The following is a 19,957-nucleotide window of genomic DNA, read 5'->3' on the forward strand; positions in this document are numbered from 1 at the left end:
ACACTATGACTTCCGTTGCTCCCTTTGCTGAAACAGGCAGGATTGAACTAGACTGTGTTTAACCCTATTTCCTGCCCCCCCCCCCCCCCCCCCCCCAAACAAAAACCCTTGTTATCAAGACGACCCAGTGAAGCGTGATCACTCTTAACGCTGGTGCCATTCAGCTACAGGTGTCTGTAAAATCATATTGCAGCAATAGTGGTCATCTTCAGAAGTAACGAGAAAGTTTCTTCTCATTGCTCCCCACTTCCCTATCATCCTGATTGGGAGAAATTACACTGGGCCATAACCTCCTGGTTCGCCAGCAGTAGATTTGGAGGGTACCGCAAAGATATTCCGGGGAACCCCTCTTGGAAGTTCCAACATAAAGGTTTGACAATTGTCCAGAAGGGTTATTGTCCGCTGGACAATTGCGATAGGAACCATCTGACAAATCGATTTAAATCCTGACTTCGAATGGTTCTGCCAGTTGTAAACTCCGAGATGGAAGGAAACAAAAGCATTTCTAACTTCAGAGAAAGTATTTGCAAACCCAGACCCAGCTGGTTGCCACTTCGAGTTACAGGCCATTGCCTTTTGGTTTGAGAGTATTAGGCTAGTTTAAAAACTGTGCCTCAGTTTCCATGGGACCGGGCAAGGGGGAAGGAGACCCGGGCGGGGGCCTCCACACTGGCTGGTTTAAGCCAGCCAGTGAACGGGAGTGAGGTGGGGGGGGGGGGGGGGGTGGTGGGGTGGTGGGGGGGAGGGGGGTGGGGGGTGGGTGCTGGGACCATCGGAGCCTGGTGGAACAGGTTTCGGCGAGTCTAGCCGGGGGGTGGGGTGGGGGGGAGTTTACAAGAGGAAGTGGAGGGGAGGAATCTGTGTGTGGGGGGGTACGGTCTACAATTCATGGGTTTCATTCACAAGTACACTTTCGGGGATTGGATGGCCTTGAATATTTGGGGGGGGTGGGAGGGGGCGGACTATATATGTCAATGGTGACCATAGGCGATCTCCGATTCCTTTTTTTTCTTTTTCGTTTCTTGGGAGGTTTTTTATTTGATTCCTATATTGTCATGTGGGCTGTTGTTTGGGGGTTGGTGGGAGGATGTCGTTGTTGTTAATAAGGGGATTGACATTGTATTCGTTACCGTTTACTGTTTGTTGGTGGGGTGTAAATTTTGAAGAAAATGGAGAATAAAAATATTTTATTTTAAAAAAAAAACTTCCGCAGATTTTCCTGGGGATTTGTGCGATTGTAATAGCGTAAGATGTGGATAGTGCAGTTGGTGCATTTGGCAAAGTACCACAGAATAGTCTCGTTCGCAAAGCTAAAGACCACAGGATTGAAGAGACACGGGCAGCATGAATATGAATTTGGTTAAGGGGCAGAAAGCCATAGGGTTGAATGGTAATTTTTCAGTCTGGAGGCAGGTATACAGTTCTATTTTTCAGCGTTTATGTTCGGGCCACTGCTTATTTTGATATCTATTAATAACCAGCGTTTGCGGATGATATACAAAACTCAGAGATATAGTAAACAGTTTGGAAGATAATAACAGAATTTGGCTCAGGTAAGGAGGTCAGTTAAGAGTCAACCAATAGAATTGGCCTAGCAAATTACTCCATCGTAGCAACAAAGAATGTGTAGTGAATGTGCTGTCCCATGTCCCAAGAATTGCATAACTAAAAACGTTGTGTGTCAACAAGTGGCAATTTCAGTTCTGATAAATCACTTTCCAAAGGTCTGCACAACTAAGCAAGTAATTTGCTAACTTTTATTTATTAGTGGCATTTGAACTGTATTAGGTTGCTTAATTGGAGTTAGCGGGCATAGATAGTAAGTTAAAGTTTTTCCTTGTGTTTAACAACAGTTTAACTGATAATTGTAAAGTTATTGATTTGATAATGTAGTTAATTCTGTGTTTAAATTAAAGTTTGTTTTAACATAAAAATACCTATTGGGCCGTTATCACTTCTGTGATGAAGTATCCATTTCTCAGTTTTACAAATTCTTGTCCAGTGTCCTAACAAATGTTGGGGTCTGGTCTGTTATCCTAACAACCTGGATCACACTGCAGCTATCATTCTATATTTAGCAAGTCTTTCTTTTCCTTTATAACTTTAGAGTACCAATTTTTTCTAATTAAGGGGTAATTTAGCATGGCCGATCCACCTAACCTGCACATCTTTAGGTTGTGGGGGCGAAACCCTCGCAGACATGGGGAGTATGTGCAAACTGCACACTGCCAGTGACCCAGGGCCAGGATTGAACCCGGGTCCTCAGCGCCGTAGGCAGCAGTGCTAACCAGCTTGCCGCCCTGACTAGCAAGTGTTTCTGTGCATGTCTGAAAGGAATAGATTGGTAATACGGAAGTAGACGGCTAGAACAACAATTCCTTATTGGCCGAGACATGGGTTCACTGAGGAGCAGGGTGTGGGGGCAAATCAGTTAGAATCAGCTGGAGGAAGATGTCATTATAACCATCCTGTAACTGCTGAATGCCAGGGACAGCATGGACCATATACCTGTATGTATTAGCTAATTTAAGTAATTTTCAATGTCAGTTGCTGCATATACTTTTGTAAAGTTTGATCTTGTGCAAAGGTTGAACCCTGAACTTTAGCCAAAAAATCCAATTTTTTTGTGCTTTCCACCCACTCGCTGCTGAAGTCAAACTCGCACTGATGCCAATCTACTTCATAGAATCGTATACCATTGCTGGCAGCTGTTCAGCTCCTCTCGTCTCTGTGCGTCAATATGTGATGTCAAGGCTACCACCTCACTGCTGTGTCCAACTCTCCAACACGGCCAATACACAGTCCAGTTCAAACTTCATCATTGAGCTTGCACGGCAGGCAAATAATTGTGCAAGGTCTAGAGAATTCAAGGAATTGGAGAAAATCTCAACAAGGCTTAGGTAGTTACCCACGAATAAATGTCAGGAAAGTCTAGCATGTGGCCGCAACTGAAAGACACAATTGCAAAATGTGCCTGGAAATCACCATAATAGACTTTGTTTCTCGAGGATCTATCAAACCTTCGCCCTGAAACAAGCAGGGAAAAGAGGTCGTACAGATTGCAAAGCTGGATGGTGTACCAGGTTTATGAAAAGGAACAATTTTTATTTCTCTTGTAAATTTTTTTTAGAGTACCCAATTCATTTTTTCCAATTCGGGGCAATTTAGAGTGACCAGTCCACCTAACCTGCATATCTTTGGGTGGGGGGGGGGGGCGAAGCCCACGCAAACACGGGGAGATTGTGTAAACTCCACACTGACGGTGACCCAGGGCCGGGATCGAACAATTTTGTACTGTAACAGAAGACCAAAGTTTTCACACCGACTCCCAGCAGAATTTGATGACAGGCTTAGTGTATTTCAGCGGTTTATAATCAAGTTTTGGCAAAACAATAGGTTATGGATTTGCCTGTACTGGAAATATGGATGAAATGTCCATGGATTTTGACAAGTAAGAAAAGTTAGAAATGAAATGTTTTCAGTGAAGACAACTGGCCATGAGAACTGTAGATTTGCAGTTCTTTTGTTGTTTATCTCCGAGGAGTCACAGCTTAAGCCAATGGTATCAAGAGAAAACCCTCACGAAACAGCAATTCCCAAAATAAATCGTCTGTGATAAAGGATGGATGGAGGTGGCTTGCAAATATGGCTGAGGAAAGTTTGGAGTTTCTGACCAGGAGGATTACATTCAGAAAAAGGTCTTCTCATCTGGGACAAGTTCAGATTACACCTTTACAGCGATGATGTGGTCTAAGATAGATCGCATATAGCAGTGATTCCCAGTAGTCTAACCAGTCTTTCAAACAAAAATTTTCCATTTTTACAACTTAATAATAATAAAATGTACATTAATGTCTAACCAGTCTTGTTCAACCATTGGATGTCTATCTAAACGGGCCCTGACATTAGGGTTGTAGAGGCAGGGACAAAATCAGAATGGAAATTGTGGTCATATCATTCAAGAAATGTGGATTATCCAATGTATTTGATTGCACAGAAGGGAATTGTGTGGAATGATGTGGCTGATGATGATGTGATTGCTGCTGCTGATGATGCCATTCAAGAAGCAGAATGGGATGTGGTATTTGGTTAAGAGGAGGGTGATTTTGATGGATTTTAATGCACATTCAACCATGTACTGCTGCAAATGAGTATTCTTTTCTATACTGTGGAAAAAGTGGAATTGTGTAAATTTGTGTATATTGTTTTTGATTTTGATAAATTGGATGAATTTAGTGTACAGGAATTGTCTCAAGGGCAGCACGGTGACGCAGTGGTTAGCACTGCTGCATCACGGCGCCTAGGACGCGGTCCCAGGTCACTGTCTGTGCGGAGTTTGCATGTTATCCCCGTGTCTGCGTGGGTCTCACCCCCACAACCCAAAGATGTACAGGGTAGGGGGATTGGCCATGCTCAATTGTCCCATAAATGGAGAAAAATAATTTTAAAAGAAATTGTCTGTCTCCATGGAGGTCATTTGCTTGTAAGGGAAATTTAAAAAATAACGTTGGCTCCTTTTGCGCTACATTTGGGCACAGTGTTAGAGGGACAGTCTCCAACCTGACAATTTAGCGAGATGATGGGAGAGGGTGGATTCCAACCTCAAGTTGTTACTCGCACAGAAATCACCCCCCACTTTTTTAAATAAATATTTTTATTCACCATTTTCACACTTTCTTCAGAATTTATACCCCACCAACAAACAGTAAACGGTAATGAATACAATGTGAATCCCCTTATTAACAACAACGATCCCATCCTCCCACCAACCCAAACAACGGCCCACCTGACAATATAAGCATCAAATAAAACAAACCCTCCCAAGGTGGAAAAAAAGGAAAAAAGAAAAAGGAATCAGGAATCGCCTATGGTCACCATTGACCTATATAGTCCACCCCCTCAAACCCCCCCCCCCCGCCCCCAAATATTCAATCCCCGAAAGAGTACCGTGAATGACGCCCATGAATTGTAGACACCCTCCCCCCACACAGCCCTCCCAGACTCCTCCCCTCCACTTCCTCTTGTAAACTCCTCCCCTGAACCTGGGTTCCTACCCCCAACGTTTCACCCCGGCGAGACTCACCGAAACCTGTTCTACCAGGCTCCGATGGCCGCAGCCCCTTCACACACCTCACTCCCGATCACTGGCCGGCTTAAACCGGCCAGCGTGGAGGCCCCCGCCCGGGTCTCCTTCCCCTTTGCCCGGTCCCAGGAAAACCAAGAAATCCCCTTTAACACACAAACCCTGCATACACACCCAAGCCCCAAAGAACCATAATTGCAAATGAAAGTCCCATCTCTTCCCTTGTCCAAATATATACAGCGTCGACTCATTTAGTACATACACCAACACGCAGTGAAAAAATAAAGTTACATGAAGCTATATCGGTACACGACCATTTCTCAATTCTGCCACAGTCCTTCTGCCTTCGCAAACTCCTCCGCTGCTTCTGCCGTCCCAAAATAAAAGTCCTTTGATTTATAGGTCACCCTCAACTTAGCTGGGTATACTATGCCGCACTGCATCTTGCTGATGTGCAGTGCCTTCTTCACCCGGCTGAAGGCAGCCTGCCTCTTGCCAGTTCCACCGTAAAGTCCTGGTATAAGTGTATACCAGCTCCAGCCCACTGCACCACCCGCTTCTGCTTTGCCCAGCACAGGACTTTCTCCTTCACGCTATACCTATGGAAACACACAGTTACTATTCTTGGCGGCTCACTCGTCTTTGGTATAGGCCTCCATGACCGATGAGCCCGATCGTTTGTATTGAGAGGGATCGTCCCCCTTCCCCAATAGCTTCGCCATCATCGTGGCAAAATACTCCGTCGGCCTCGGGCCTTCCACCTCTTCGGGCAGACCCACAATCCTCAGATTCTGTCGCCTGGATCTGCTTTCGAGGTCTTCCATTTTGGCTCGCAGACCCTTGTTGGTCTCTATCACCCTTCGCAACTCCTTCCCCATCGAGGTGGGTTGATCACCGTGCTGCGATAATGCCTCTTCCACTTCCTTCAGCGTCTCACCTTGCTCCCGCACCTCCACCGCTGCGCTTGATACGGCCGCCCTCACCGGGGCAATCGCCACCTCCACCAGCACTTTCAATACCGCCCCCATCTCCTTCTTCATCGCTTCCATGTGTTTTGTGAACTGTTTTTCAAGTTCCACAGCCATCACCTTGGTCATTTCTTCTGCTGTGAGTGACGCGGCCTCCCCTGGTGCCCCAGCCTCCGCTTTCCTTACAGTTCCTGCGTTGACTTTTTCACTCACCGGCGGACTTTCATTAACCCCCTTTTTCACGGCCATTTTTCTCCCAAACTTGGACATTTCTCCTCCCTGTTCCTTCTTACAGCCTTGTCAGCCTCCGTTGCCCCCAGGACCGGCCGTAAAAACTTAATAATTTCTATTCCTGAGCGGGAGCCCTCCAGTGTGTGGCTGCCTCCCGCCCACCGTCACCGGAAGCCCCCCACCTTTTTGAAGAAAAATTTAGTCTTGGCTCTAATTTTACACGGGTATTTGCGGTACATTTACTAAATGTAAAGTGCAACTGCAGTGCTAGAATTTAACAAACTATTGCTCTTTTTTTTTGAGAATTGCTCATCCACTCCAGTATTGACAGCTGTGCCGTCAGCTGCCAAGGCCCAAGGCTCCAAAATTCCCTCTCTGGGAACCCCGTCCCCCCTGCCCCGGCCTCTTTCCTTCTTTAAAATGCTCCTTAATACCTCTGTCTTTTAATCCAACTTTTTGGTCTTCTGTCCTAATACCCCCATACGTGTCAGATTGTGTTTGATCATGCTCCTGTGAAACCCCGAGATGTTTTCTACATTTGGAGCTGTTAAATGCCATCTGTTGTTGTTGAGTTGTATCCAGTTGTTAAAAGTATGTGTTTTGAACAAAATCGTATTTTGTATCTCTGTTTAAAAGGGACACTTGGTAGATTGGGAAGGCTTCCTTTAAATCTGTTCAATTATCTCTCTCACTGGTGCATTGTATGTACTGATTAAAATACCATGTGATTAGTTCGCACTTTCTCAGTTCTATTTCTGGCATCGCCCGCACCGAAGTCGCAAGAATAAAATAGGAAGTCTAACTGGTTACAAACTAAAACCCTATGCTGAAAATGAATAAAAGTTAATAAACGGACATGACACGACTCAATGCCACTTTGTACACCTTTATTCAGAAAGAGGAATTGCTTATTTGTCTTCGGTCCTTTTTATTGTAAAGGGGAAAGTTTGGGCTAACTTTTATTTTGTTGTCTTTTTAGATGAAAACCGTCAGTGTTGCCTTAGTCCTATGCCTGAACGTTGGCGTGGATCCCCCAGATGTGGTGAAAACTACTCCCTGTGCTCGTTTGGAGTGTTGGATCGGTGGGTAACCTTTTTATATTTGTGTATTTTTTAGTGACTTGGCTCATTTTTTTTTATACAGTCACACTGACTACTAATTATGTCTTGCAATGTATTATTGGACATGATAAATCTTGTAGAGTAAATTTTTCATTTTACCGTAAGCTTTTCCATCCAGGGGGTAGGAAAGCAATCTTCTGCTTCTGCAATATGGTACTGCATGACGTGCATTACCCCAGTGGGAAAACCTCCCCCAGATGACTGTTTTGAGCTTGGAAACTCATCACTTGGGAGAAGTCAAGTCGTGAGTATCCAAGTGCTTGCAGTGCAATACATTGTGCAACAAAGCACTGAAACACAAAGCTATAGGTTTTTGAGAAGTAGCAGGTTTCTGAAATAATCAGATGGGCCGCAGACATTTTTGGTTTCATAACCTGCTGTGTGTAAAGATAAATGTTGTGTGTTTTTGTTCAGAATTTCAGAACGCCGATAAAGTGCAACAAAGGGGGGTTATTGGGGTTACGGGGATAGGGTGGAAGTGAGGGCTTAAGTAGGTCGGTGCAGACGCGATGGGCCGAATGGCCTCCTGCACTATGTTCTATGTAAAGTGCCCTGGACAATGCAACTTTTTGATGAGTATAATTTCATTATTCAGCAATTAACTTCAGAAATTATTTAACCAAATAACCAGCGCAATGTAGTGCAAGAGGTCCCAGTTTCTCAACCTACAGGCCAAGTGTTCCTATTTCAGTTATGGCCGTGAGTAGTGGCCTTCCGCAGAGCACCCAGTTATTTCTTTCCTCCAATTTGGGTGCGGCCAATTCACCTAGACTGCCCATTTTTTGGGGTTGTGGGGGTGCGACTCACGCAGGCACGGGGAGAATGTGCAAACTCCACTCGGACAGTGATCTGGAACCGGGATCGAACCCGGGTCCTCGGCACCGTGAGGCAGCAGTGCTAACCAGCACACCACCATGCCAAACCAAAAAGTTTCTTTTGTAAGTTTTGCTTGTGAAAACACAAGATTTTGCTTGGAGGGTGGAAAGAGGGCAGAGAAGGGGACAATATGTAAAATTAGTTGGAAAAGGACTTGCTATTTGATCGAATGAGTAAATATTTGAATTATTTTGAGTCATAAACTGGCTGTGGTAACACTTGTTTCAGCACAGTTTTAGTTTTTACCTGTTAATGCATAAAACTCATTAGAAGCGATCGAAGCAGGGGCGGCATGGTGGTGCAGTGGTTAGCACTGCTGCCCCTCGGCACTGAGGATCCGGGTTTGACCCCGGGTCACTGTCCGTGTGGAGTTTGCTCTTTCTCCCCGTGTCTGTGTGGATCTCACCCCCACAACAAAAAGAGAAATAATTTTTCACTTAACCCGGTTAAATATGCATGAATATGCCTCCAACCACTATATCTGACTTTGTTCAACCTCTTCAGTACAAGCACAATATATGTTCTGATAGTGGGGACATGTTAGAGACACCTGGAGGCTTTCTTTTAAAAAAGCATGTTTCTTTCTGCCAGTTTTCTCACAGTTTTGAAGGTATTGATTCTTTCCTGGAGCATGGTAACTCACTGAAGTGAATCTGCCTAGTATGTGAGCTGGGATAGTAAGTTCTGGCAGGTTGGTTTAACTACTGCGGGCATCGCAGGTATGTTTGATCTTCCCCTTGCTTGATGTCCACAATCTCGCCTCCAGCAGTAGTCCCCGGACACTTGGTCAGGAGCGGAGTCTTGGCCATTTTAGATGCGTAGTAGTTATTTTCCCTCTTAATGCAAGGCACTGTGATTAATTATTCGAGCAATCAGCCCAGCTAAAATGAATTATCTCAGCAAAAAACAGGAATCCAAGCTGGCATAGTGCTGTTTGTTACAACGCAACTCCACACTGCAACATTGTCTCAGTATGGTCATCGGGTGGTTATTCCTGCTTTATTTTACTGAGAACTGCTTTCTTAATTGTCTGCTTAATTCTTCCATCGTTTTTGCAGCAGTTTGGATCATTGGCATAAGTGTGGGGGAAAAAATGGAAATTCAGAGGAAAAAGATAGTGTTTTTTTCTGTGTAGAATGTAGGTTATTGTAACATTGAAGGGTTTGCGTTGGTTGAAGCAGTGTTTTTAAAAAAATATATATATTTATTAAAGTTTTTTAACACAATTTTTCTCCCTTACAAACAATAACCCCCCCCCCCCCCCCCGTAACACAAAAAACCCGAGAAATCGCGCAGAGCAAGATATATACATGGCAAAATGATATATTTACACAGCTTTGTACACTGGCCCTCACCCGTACGTGCCAGCTTCCCCAACCCTTCATGTTATCTCTTGCTCATCCACCCTCCCAGGCAGTCTCTCTCTCCCCCCCCCCCCCCCCCCAATCCCAGGACCCCCCTCCACCCCCCCCCCCCCCCCAAAGGTTGCTGCTGCTGCTGCTAACCGACCTTCCTCTAACGCTCCGCGAGATAGTCTAGGGACGATTGCCACCGCCTATAGAACCCCTGCGCAGACCCTCTCAAGGCGAACTTAATCCTCTCCAACTTTATGAACCCAGCCATATCATTTATCCAGGCCTCCAGGCTGGAGGGCTTCGCCTCCTTCCAAATTAGCAAGATCCTTCGCCGGGCTACTAGGGACGCAAAGGCCAGAATGCCGGCCTCTTTCGCCTCCTGCACTCCCGGTTCGTCCACTACTCCAAATATTGCTAGCCCCCAGCTTGGCTTGACCCGGACTTTCACCACCTGAGATATTGCTCCCGCCACTCCTCTCCATAACCCCTCCAGTGCCGGGCATGACCGAAACATATGGACATGGTTCGCCGGGCTCCCTGAGCACCTTCCACATCTGTCGTCTACCCCAAAGAACCTACTCAGCCTCACCCTCGTCAAATGCGCTCTGTGGACCACCTTAAATTGTATCAGGCTGAGCCTGGCACACGAGGAGGAGGAATTAACCGTACCTAGGGCATCAGCCCACAGACCTTCCTCGATCTCCTCCCCCAGCTCCTCCTCCCATTTACCCTTCAACTCTTCTACCAGTGCTTCCCCCTCTTCTTTCAACTCCTGGTGTATTTCCGACACCTTGCCCTCCCCGACCCATACACCCGAGATCACCCTATCTTGAACTTCTTGTGCCGGGAGCAACGGGAATTCCCTCACCTGTCGCCTCACAAAAGCCCTCACCTGCATATATCTAAAGGCATTTCCCGGGGGGGTTGAAGCAGTGTTGTTTTTTTTTAATTATTAAATTTTTCCTTTTCTGAGTTACCAAGCCAGGGCTCAGAGTGTGGGTCAGGGGCGAACCCCTAATCCAGCTCCTCGCCTGCTCCAAAAAACTAATTCAAATTGAATCGAATTTATGGTCCCCACAAGAGGGACATACCAGATCTGAACCCAAAGGCTCAATCTGCAGACACTTGATCTTAGCCAAAAGGCCGAGAAGCGATGAAGCAGTGTTGTTGATTGCTACAAAACTCAATTTGTGTGCCGGGATTTTGGATCTAGGTTCTTGGTGACCTGTTGGGTGTTTCCAACAGTAGATGTATGTTAAAATAGTTGTCTCATTGCATCTGGTACAAACATACACATTTTGAAAAACATGTTTGACTGACGCCTTAACAGTAAAAATTGGCCAAAACCAAAGACGGGATGCATCTTCTCAAAAGGGAATCCAGAATCGAACCACACCGAGTTGATAAAAGCCAAATACTGCGGATGTTGGAATCTGAAACAAAAACAGAGAATACTGAAAAAAGGCAATACATTTGATTATGTACTGTGAAAGAAGGGATGAAACAGCTGTCATGGTGATTAGTGGGAGCTGGGAGAGATTGCAACAAAGATGTAGCTAAACTGAAGAACAAGTGACAGATGGCCTGGTGGGAAAGGGAGAGTTTTTATATTGGAACAAAACATGCTTGTGATCTGAAAAAACATTTAAGATGGAAGAGGAAGGTCACAAAGTGGTTGAATTCAATATTGATTCCTGAGGGCTGTAATGTGCCTAATCAGAAGATGAGGTGCTGCTCCTCCAGCTTGCGTTGGGCTTCACTGGAGCATTGCAGCAGGCCAAGGATGGACATGAGTGTGACAGCAAGATGCTGATTTGCAATAGCAAGTGACCGGAAGGTTGGGGCCATTCTAACGGACGGAACAAAGATGTTCCGCAAAGTGATTACCCAGCCTGCATTTAGTCTCCCCAATGTACAAGAGTCTGCATTGGGGGCAGTGAATTCAGAAGACCAGATTGAAGGAGGTGCAAGTGAAATGTTTTTGACCAGTGAGGAGGTAAAGGGGCAAGTGTTGCACCCTCTAAGAGTGCATGAGAAGGGGATGAGGAGTTGGACGTGATGGACGAATGGATCAGGTTGTCATGGAGGGAGCGGTCCCTGCGGAATGTTGGTGGGGACCGTTGAATTTTGGTGCTGTGGGAAGTGAAGACCAGGGGGACACGATCATGGTTCTGGAAGGGAGGGGTAGAGGTGAGGGCAGAGGTGTGAGAAATAGATCGAGCCCAGTTGAGTGCCCTATCAACCTCACTGGGGGGAAAACCTCGGTTAAGCAAAAAGGCAGACATGTCAGAGGTTTCATTTTTGAAGGTGGCATCATCATAACAAATGCAAAAGAGGCGAAAACTGGCAAAATAGAGTGGAGTCTACACACGGAAAGCATGCTGTGAGGAGATGAATATTAGTGGTCAGTCGATCACTGGGAAATGAGACGGAGAGGTCAAGGAAAGGAAGGGAAGTGTCAGAGATGGACCATGTGAAGGTGAGGGAGGGGTGGAAATTGGAAGCAAAACCGATGTATTTTGGATCCAGCCGAGAGCATGATGCAGCACTAATACAGTCGTCAAAGTAATGGAAAAAGAGTTAAAGGAGCCGGCCTGAGTAAGGCAGGAACAATGAGTGTTCCACAAAATGCATAAAAAGACAGTCATAATGGGGCCTATATCGGTACCTGTGGCCACACCTTTTATTTTCAGGAAGTGAGACAAGTCAAAGAATAAATTATTTAGTCACAGAACAAGTTCAGCCAGGCGGAGGAGAGTGATGGTGGACAGGGATTATTCGGGCCTCTGCTCCAGGAGGAAGCAGAGAGACCTCAGACCCTCCTGGTGGGGGATGGAGGTGTAGAGGGATTGATTAGGCATCGATCTTGAGGAGGAGGTGGTGAGGGCCAAGGAACTAGAAATTATTGATAATATGTAGGGCATCAGAGGAATCATGAATGCAGGTGAGAAGAGACAGGACAAGGGGAGAGAGGATGGAGTCAAGACAGGAGGAACTGAGCTCCGCGAGGCAGGAACAGGCTGATACGATGGATCTCCCAGGACAGTCCTGTTGGTGGATTTTGGGGATGAGGTAGAAGTGGGCTGTGTGGGGATGGGAGACTTGAGGTTGGAAGCTGTGGAGGGAAGGTTTTGAGAGGTGACAAAGTCAGTGACAGTCCTGGAAGCAATGGCTTGATGTTTGGTGGTGGGAGCATGGTCCAAGGGAGAGGTAGGAGGAAGTGTCTTCAGAGTTGACGATGAAGCGGCACGGTGGCGCAGTGGTTAGCACTGCTGCCTCACAGCGCCGAGGACCCAGGTTCGGTCCCGGCCCTGGGTCACCGTCGTGCGGAGTTTGCACATTCTCCCCATGTCTGCGTGGATCTCGCCCCCACAGTCCAAAGATATGCAGGGTAGATGGATTGGCCACGCTGAATTGTCCCTTAATTGAAAAAAAAAAAATGAATTGGGTACTCTAAATGTATATTTAAAAAAGAGTTGGCAGTGAGGTAGAGGTCAGTACGCTAGATGATAGAGCCACACCCTTGTCCATTGGTTTGATCATAAGGTCAGCGTTGAATCTAAGAGAACGGAGTGCAGCAAGTTCAGAGGGATACGGGTCAAATTGGGTGAGCAGGGGCAGAGAAATTGAGATGGCGGTGTCACATTACCAGTTTTCAATGAAAAGATAAAGAGCTGTTAAGAGGCCTGTGGTTGAAGTCCAGGTAGAGGAAGAATACTGGAGGCTTAGTTAATGCCTGTTTTGACTCTGAGGATAATAAGATCCTCATTGACCTTACCACCTCAGTTAAAAAGCACTAGTGCATAATGGAGTATGAAAGTAAGCGCACAATTACAGCAGGCAGTAAAGAAGGCAAATGGTATTTTGGCTTCAAAGCGAGAGGATTTGAGTCTAGGAATAAGGATATTGTTTTACTGCAGTTGTATAGGGTGTTGGTGTGGCCACACCTGGAGTATTGTGTGCAGTTTTGATGTCCTTATCTGAAGAAAGGTATTCTTTCTACGGAGGGAGTGCAGTGAAGATTTACCAGGCTGATTCCTGGGATGGCGGGACTGTCAAGTAGAGGAGAGACTAAGTCGGTTAGGATTATATTCATTAGAGTTTAGCAGAGTAAGAGGGTATCTCAGAAACATATAACTTTCTAACAGGATTAGATAGGGTGGATTCAGAAAGAATGTTCCCAATGGTTGGGAAGTCCAGAACTAAGGGTCATAGTTTGACGATAAACCTTTTAAGACTGAGGCGAGGAGATATTGTCACCCAGAAAGTGGTGAACCTGTGGAATTCACGACCACAGAAAGTAGTTGAGGCTAAAATGCTGTGTGATCTCTAGAAGAATTAGATATAGCTCTTGGGGCTAAAGGGATCAAAGGATATGGGATGAAGGTGGGATCAGGGTATTGAATTTGAAGATCAGCCATGGTAATGAATGGCGGAGCAGGCTCGAAGGGCTGAATGGCCTCCTCCTGCTTCTACTTTCCATGTATGTTTCTATGTATTTGAATCTGTCAGCAGTATAAAGAATCTTGCTTGGTGTATTGGCTTACCTGTTATTCCCCTGACCATGGTTTTGGTAGCTGGGAGGGGAAGTGTTGGTACGATTGGCTTTGGCTCACGTCCACTTGAAGCTAATGTGCCAATATCAATAAATAGAGCTGTGCCTTCTCTGAACAACATTGATTTAGCTTAGGCATTTAGGTCCTCTGAGGCTAACCTTGCCATGCACTTTCCCTTTAGGAAAACACAGTGAAGGTTATTGATATATTTACAGAAATATTCTTTCCTTCAAGAGAATTATTTTCCTGAGGCAGCCTGAGTTGTTCCTGAGAAGGTTTTAAGTTTGCATTCTATGGAAAAATTCCACTATAAGCCATAGAGCAAGGGCAGCAAATGAAAGAGTCCACCTGTTGCTGCGCTATCTGCAAAAAAAAAAAAAGTTTTAATCCACATTGATCCTGAAAGGCATTTATTATGTTCATCTGAAATGTTCCAAATGGTTGAGCTGCAGTTCATATAAGAAACATTTTCAGACTGGAAGAGTTTAAAAAGGGGTTTTAGGTTCAATTTGATTGCAGAGTTCAGTGGCTCAGATTTATTCAATTGCTTTGAATATCCGAGCATTTGTGAGATCTCATTGTTCCACCTCCCACACGGTCGTTACCTGTTTCCTTAAATGAGTCCAAAGTTCTGACTCCACTATTTTCACAGTAACATATTCCAGTTGTTGTGAACTTTCAAAAGAAAAACTTTGGAGGAAATTTCTGAGCTTCCTTAATTTGCCCTTCACAGTGCAGATTGCACAGGAGATACAGAAGTCTGAGAACACGCACGAACAGACTCAAAAACAGCTTCTTCCCCACTGCTACCAGACTCCTAAATGACCCTCTTATGGACTGACCTCATTAACACTACACCCTGTACGCTTCATCCGTGCCAGTGCTTATGTAGTTACATTGTATATCTTGTGTTGCCCTATTATGTATTTTCTTTTCTTCCCTTTTCTTCCCATGTACTTAATGATCTGTTGAGCTGCTCGCAGAAAAATACTTTTCACTGTACCTCGGTACACGTGACAATAAACAAATCCAATCCAATCCAAACATGGATGCAAACAGGTTTATCCTCTTGTCTTGTTACCTGGCTATCGTTGGCTGTCAAACACTTTTTGGGACTTTCTGAGATAGTGAAAGGCAGTATGGAAATGTAAACCTGAACCTATTGTTTTCATTTCATCTTTCACATTAACTGTACTTTTAAGGCCCTTTCAGAATCTTCTGGTTTATTTTGAGATTGATTTTCTTTCTTTTCAGTTCTCTCCTCTAATATCAAGGATTAGTTTATTGTTTTAATTTGCACCGCCTGGTGAGCTTGGGTGACTATTTCATGTCAGTGAGCTGAACTTCCAGATGTGGCTTCACCAAGTCGCAACCTTTGGCAGTAAACAGCTGGAGAAATTGTGCTGTGTAGTAGATTGACCTGGAATCATCATATGTGCAACAACACAGACATAGTCCAAACATAAAATGTGCTAAAGTATTAATTGAAGCATTATAAAACAGAATTTGACGCAGCCGCATAAATGAATATTGGGATTGATGATCAAAAGAGACGACGAGGTGGTTAGCATTGCTGCCTCACAGCACCAGGAACCTGGGTTCAATTCCGGCCTCTGTGTGGAGTCTACACTTTCTCCCTGTGTTTGCATGGGTTTCCTCTGGGTGCTCCGGTATCCTCCCACAGTCCAAAGATGTGCAGGTTAGGTGGATTGGCCATGGTAAATTGCCCCGTGGTGTTCAAAAGGTTAGGTGGGGTTGCAGGGATGGGCCGTGGGCCTTGGTAGGGTGCTCTTTCAGAGGGTCGATGCAGATTTGCTGGGCCGAATGGTGAGCTTCTGTACTATGATTCTAAAAGCTTTGTCAAAAAGATAGGTTTTGAGGAATATCTGAAAGAAGGAAAGGGGGGAGGTTTAGGGAGAGATTTCAAGACCGAAAGACCTTGGTAGTTGAAGGAATGGCCACCAATGGTGAGACAATTCAAATTGGGGTGCAAAGAGGCCAGAGTTAGAAGAGTGCAGATATCTTGGTGGTTAGTGCGGCTGGAGGAGATTGCTGAGAAAGGGTAAGGGCCATGGAAGGATTTGAAAACAAGAATGAGAGTTCTGAAATTGAGATATGGTTTAACCAACGTGTACGTCAGTGAGCACAGGGATGATGGGTGAGCAGGCATGAGTTAAAATGAAGGTGGCAGGGATCTGGGCGACCAAGTTCACAGAAGGTAGAATGTGGGAGGCTGGCCAGGAGTGCATTGGAATAGTCCGGTGGACAGGTAATGAAGGCGTGGATTAGCTGAGGTATGGAGGTTGAAATTGGGAAATAGAAAGTAGATGTGGTTGTACTCCAGCAATGGTGACCAATCATTTTTTCATTGACACTTTGTTCAATCTCTAGTAAGGGATGAAATCTGATATATTTTCAATGTGAGGATATGTTTATGATGCGAAACATCTCTAACCTTTTAAAGGAGTGAGTTTTGGTCTGGCATGTTATCCCACAGTTGTCCCACAGCAGCTCCCTGTAGCATGCGGTGACAGAAAGAAGTACACAGCCATGGGTATCCATGTTCTAATTTCTGATCTCTGTAGTGTTGGCACAGAGCAGAGATGAGCTGAGTGGAGGCGGGTGCTTTCCCTTCAACAGTTTCAGGTGTAGGAATAAAGTCTGGGACCTAGTTAGCTGGCCTTCAATCTGGGCTGGTGCATCAAGGTCCAATTTCGTAGAATTATAGAATTTACAATGCAGAAGGAGGCCATTCAGCCCATCGAGTCTGCACCGGCCCTTGGAAAGAGCACCTCACTTAAGCCCATGCCTCCACCCTATCCCCGTAACCCAGTAACCACACCTAACCTTTTGAACACTAAGGGCAATTTATCACGGCCAATCCACCTAACCTGCACATCTTTGGACTGTGGGAGGAAACCGGAGCACCCGGAGGAAACCCACGCAGACTGGGGAGAATGTGCAGACTCTGCACAGACAGTGATCCAAGCCGGGAATCGAACCTGTGACCCTGGAGCTGTGAAGCAACTGTGCTGCCATGCTGCCCTCGTGATCCTTCCACAGAAAGAGAAGTGAGAGACTGACTAAAATGGGAGTAATACTCATGAAGACTTTAAAAATATATATTTTTATTGAAAACCTTTTCATTATAAACAATGGCATTAATATAAAACAGGTGCTTCAAGTTACAATATAAAAAGGGCACAATCAAGAGCACATCCAATCCTATCCCCCTTCCCCATCCAAGCAATAAACTAAAAAAAACCTTAACAGCTGACAGTAACCAACTCTTTAAAAAAAGGAAATGAATGGTTGCCATCTTAGGTAGAACCCCTCTACCAACCCCCTAATGCTGCACTTGATCGTCTCCAAATGTAGGAACTCCATGAGGTCACCCAACCAGGCTGAGGCACTGGGCTGTGTAGGAGACCTCGACCCAAGCAGAACCCGCCTCTGGGCTACTAACGAGGCAAAGACATTCACCCCCATCTGCTGTACCGGTTAGTCTGACACCCTGGAAATGGCCACCAACGGACAAGGCTCCAGTTCGACATCAAATACCTCTGACATAGTGTTGAAGAAGGGGACGCAAAAGTGTAACAACTTGGGACAAGACCAGAACATATAAGTATGGTTGGCCTTCCCCGAGAACACCACTTACACCCATGGTCCACCCCGAAAAACCTTACTCATTCTTGCCTTGGTCAGATGAGCCCTGTGTACCATCTTGAACTGGATCAAACTAAGTTGTGCAAAAGTGGACGTAGAGTTGACCCTGTGAGGAGCTTTGCTCCACACCTCATCCAGAATAGGACCCAATTCACCCTCCCATTTCCCCTTAACCTCATTCAGCAGAGCAGGCAAGATCTGGCCATAAATACCCCAAATACTTCACTCCAGACCCGGCCAAAGATAAAATCTTTTTCACCAGGGAGGAAGGCGGTGGTGCCACGGGAAATTAAGGAAAAGCCTTCTGCAGAAAATCGCAAATCTGGAAATATCTGAAGTTGGTTCCAGGGAGCTGAAACCTTTCCGACAGCTCTTCAAAGATGACGAACCTCCACAAACAATTCCCCAAACCTCTCCAGACCCTTCTCCTCCCATGACCTAAACATTGAGTCTAAGTCCATGGCACAAAGAGATGATTACTTCAGATAGGGGCCAACAACAATGGAGCTAAATTTAAAATGCTGTCTGAAGTGCTTCCAGATTCTCAAGGTGGACACCGCTACCGGATTCAAAGAAAATCTTGCAGGGGTAACAGAAGCGAGGGAGTTACTAAAGCACCTGAACTTGAGCCCTTACAAGAACTCGCCTCCATTTGTCTCCATACAGAACTCTGATCACTAAGCCACTCCGGCACTTTCTCAATATTGGCTGCCCAATAATAAAATAGCAAATTGGGCAAAGCTAAATCAGCTGACAATCTATCCCTCTGGAGGAACGTCCTAGGGATCCTTGGGGGTTTTACCCACCCAAATAAAAGATGATGCTAATTTGTTAACTCTGACAAAGGGGCGGTAGGGTGGCGCAGTGGTTAGCACTGCTGATTCGCGACGCTGAGGACCCAGGTTCGATCCCGACCCCGGGTCACTGTTCGTGTGGAGTTTGCACAATCCCCCTGTTTCTGCCTGGGTCTCAACCCCACAACGCAAAGGTGTACAGGCTTGGATTGACCATGCTAAATTGCCCCTTCATTGGAAATGAAAAAGAATTGGATACTCTAAATTTAAAAGATCTCTGACAAAAAAGAATTCAGGGAGAAAAATAGGGAGACACTGAAAAAGAAATTCAATATCTCGGGAGGACATTTATTTTAATAGTCTGAACCCTGCCCGCCAAGGACAGGGGGAGGCTGTCCCATTTCTGCAAGTCAGACTTGACTCCATGACTCCATTCACCAGACTAGTATCATTTTATGGAGCGAGACCCAATTGTAGGCCACCCGGATTCCCAGATAATGAAAACTAGATCTTAAGGCAAATCTCCAGATAGGCTCCCCTCCCGGGGGGGTTAACTGGTCATCCAGATGCAATTTCTTCCCAGAGAAGGAGCCAAAACTCCTAAGTGGCTTCATCCATAGTGGAAACTGGGTTGGCAATGGAAAGAGGCAGATTTGTGTACAAGGGCACACTATGCTCCCTTCTTCCCCAGTTTATCCCCTTCCACTTTCTGGAAGATATCAACACTGTGGACAGTAGTTCAATTGCTAAAGCAAATAGAAGCGGAGACAATGAACATCCCTGCCTCGTGCCTCTATTTAGTGGAAAATAACCCGAGCTTAAGGCATTAGTACAAACACTAGCAGTGGGGGCCCTGTGCAATAACTGAATCCAGGATATTACATTTGGCCCAAAACCAAGCCTCCCAAGAATCTCGTGAGATCCCCATTCCACCCTATCAAACGCTGTTTCGGTGTCCATAGATACAATCACCACCGGTTCAAGCACAGGAGAGGAGGAACGGGCAATATTTAACAGCTGACGTATATTGGGCGACAATTGTTGACCCATGACAAATCCTGTCTTATCCTCTACGATCACCTCTGGGAGTCGGGGCTCCAACCGCAGCGCCAGTACCGTTGCGAGTATACCAGTTGGCATTCAAAAACAAATGGGTCGAAATGACCGACATTCCACAGGGTCCCTTGTCCTTCCTCAGGATCACAGAAATGGAGGCCGGCATAAGTGTAACAGGCAACGAACCCTGGGACAAGGAGTCATATCCAATATCAACAGGATCAACTGACCCGCAAGCTTCCTGTACA

The 19,957-nt window shown here is 45.6% G+C and overlaps 1 protein-coding gene and 1 non-coding gene across 2 annotated transcripts in view; one reads left to right on the plus strand and one right to left on the minus strand.

Moving 5' to 3' along the window:
- rptor (regulatory associated protein of MTOR, complex 1) overlaps nt 1-19,957 on the plus strand; it is a 499,967-nt gene that overhangs the window by 39,504 nt on the left and 440,506 nt on the right. Inside the window, exon 2 of the mRNA XM_072483619.1 lies at nt 7,262-7,364. Within this exon, the coding sequence (XP_072339720.1) occupies nt 7,262-7,364 (103 nt within the window). The remainder of the gene's footprint in view (nt 1-7,261; nt 7,365-19,957) is intronic.
- LOC140395795 (U2 spliceosomal RNA) lies at nt 10,595-10,789 on the minus strand. Its single transcript, XR_011936308.1, has one exon. It is a non-coding gene; the product is annotated as a U2 spliceosomal RNA (small nuclear RNA).

This window comes from Scyliorhinus torazame, chromosome 18, assembly GCF_047496885.1.
Source record: "Scyliorhinus torazame isolate Kashiwa2021f chromosome 18, sScyTor2.1, whole genome shotgun sequence".
NCBI classification, from domain to species: Eukaryota; Metazoa; Chordata; class Chondrichthyes; order Carcharhiniformes; family Scyliorhinidae; genus Scyliorhinus; species Scyliorhinus torazame.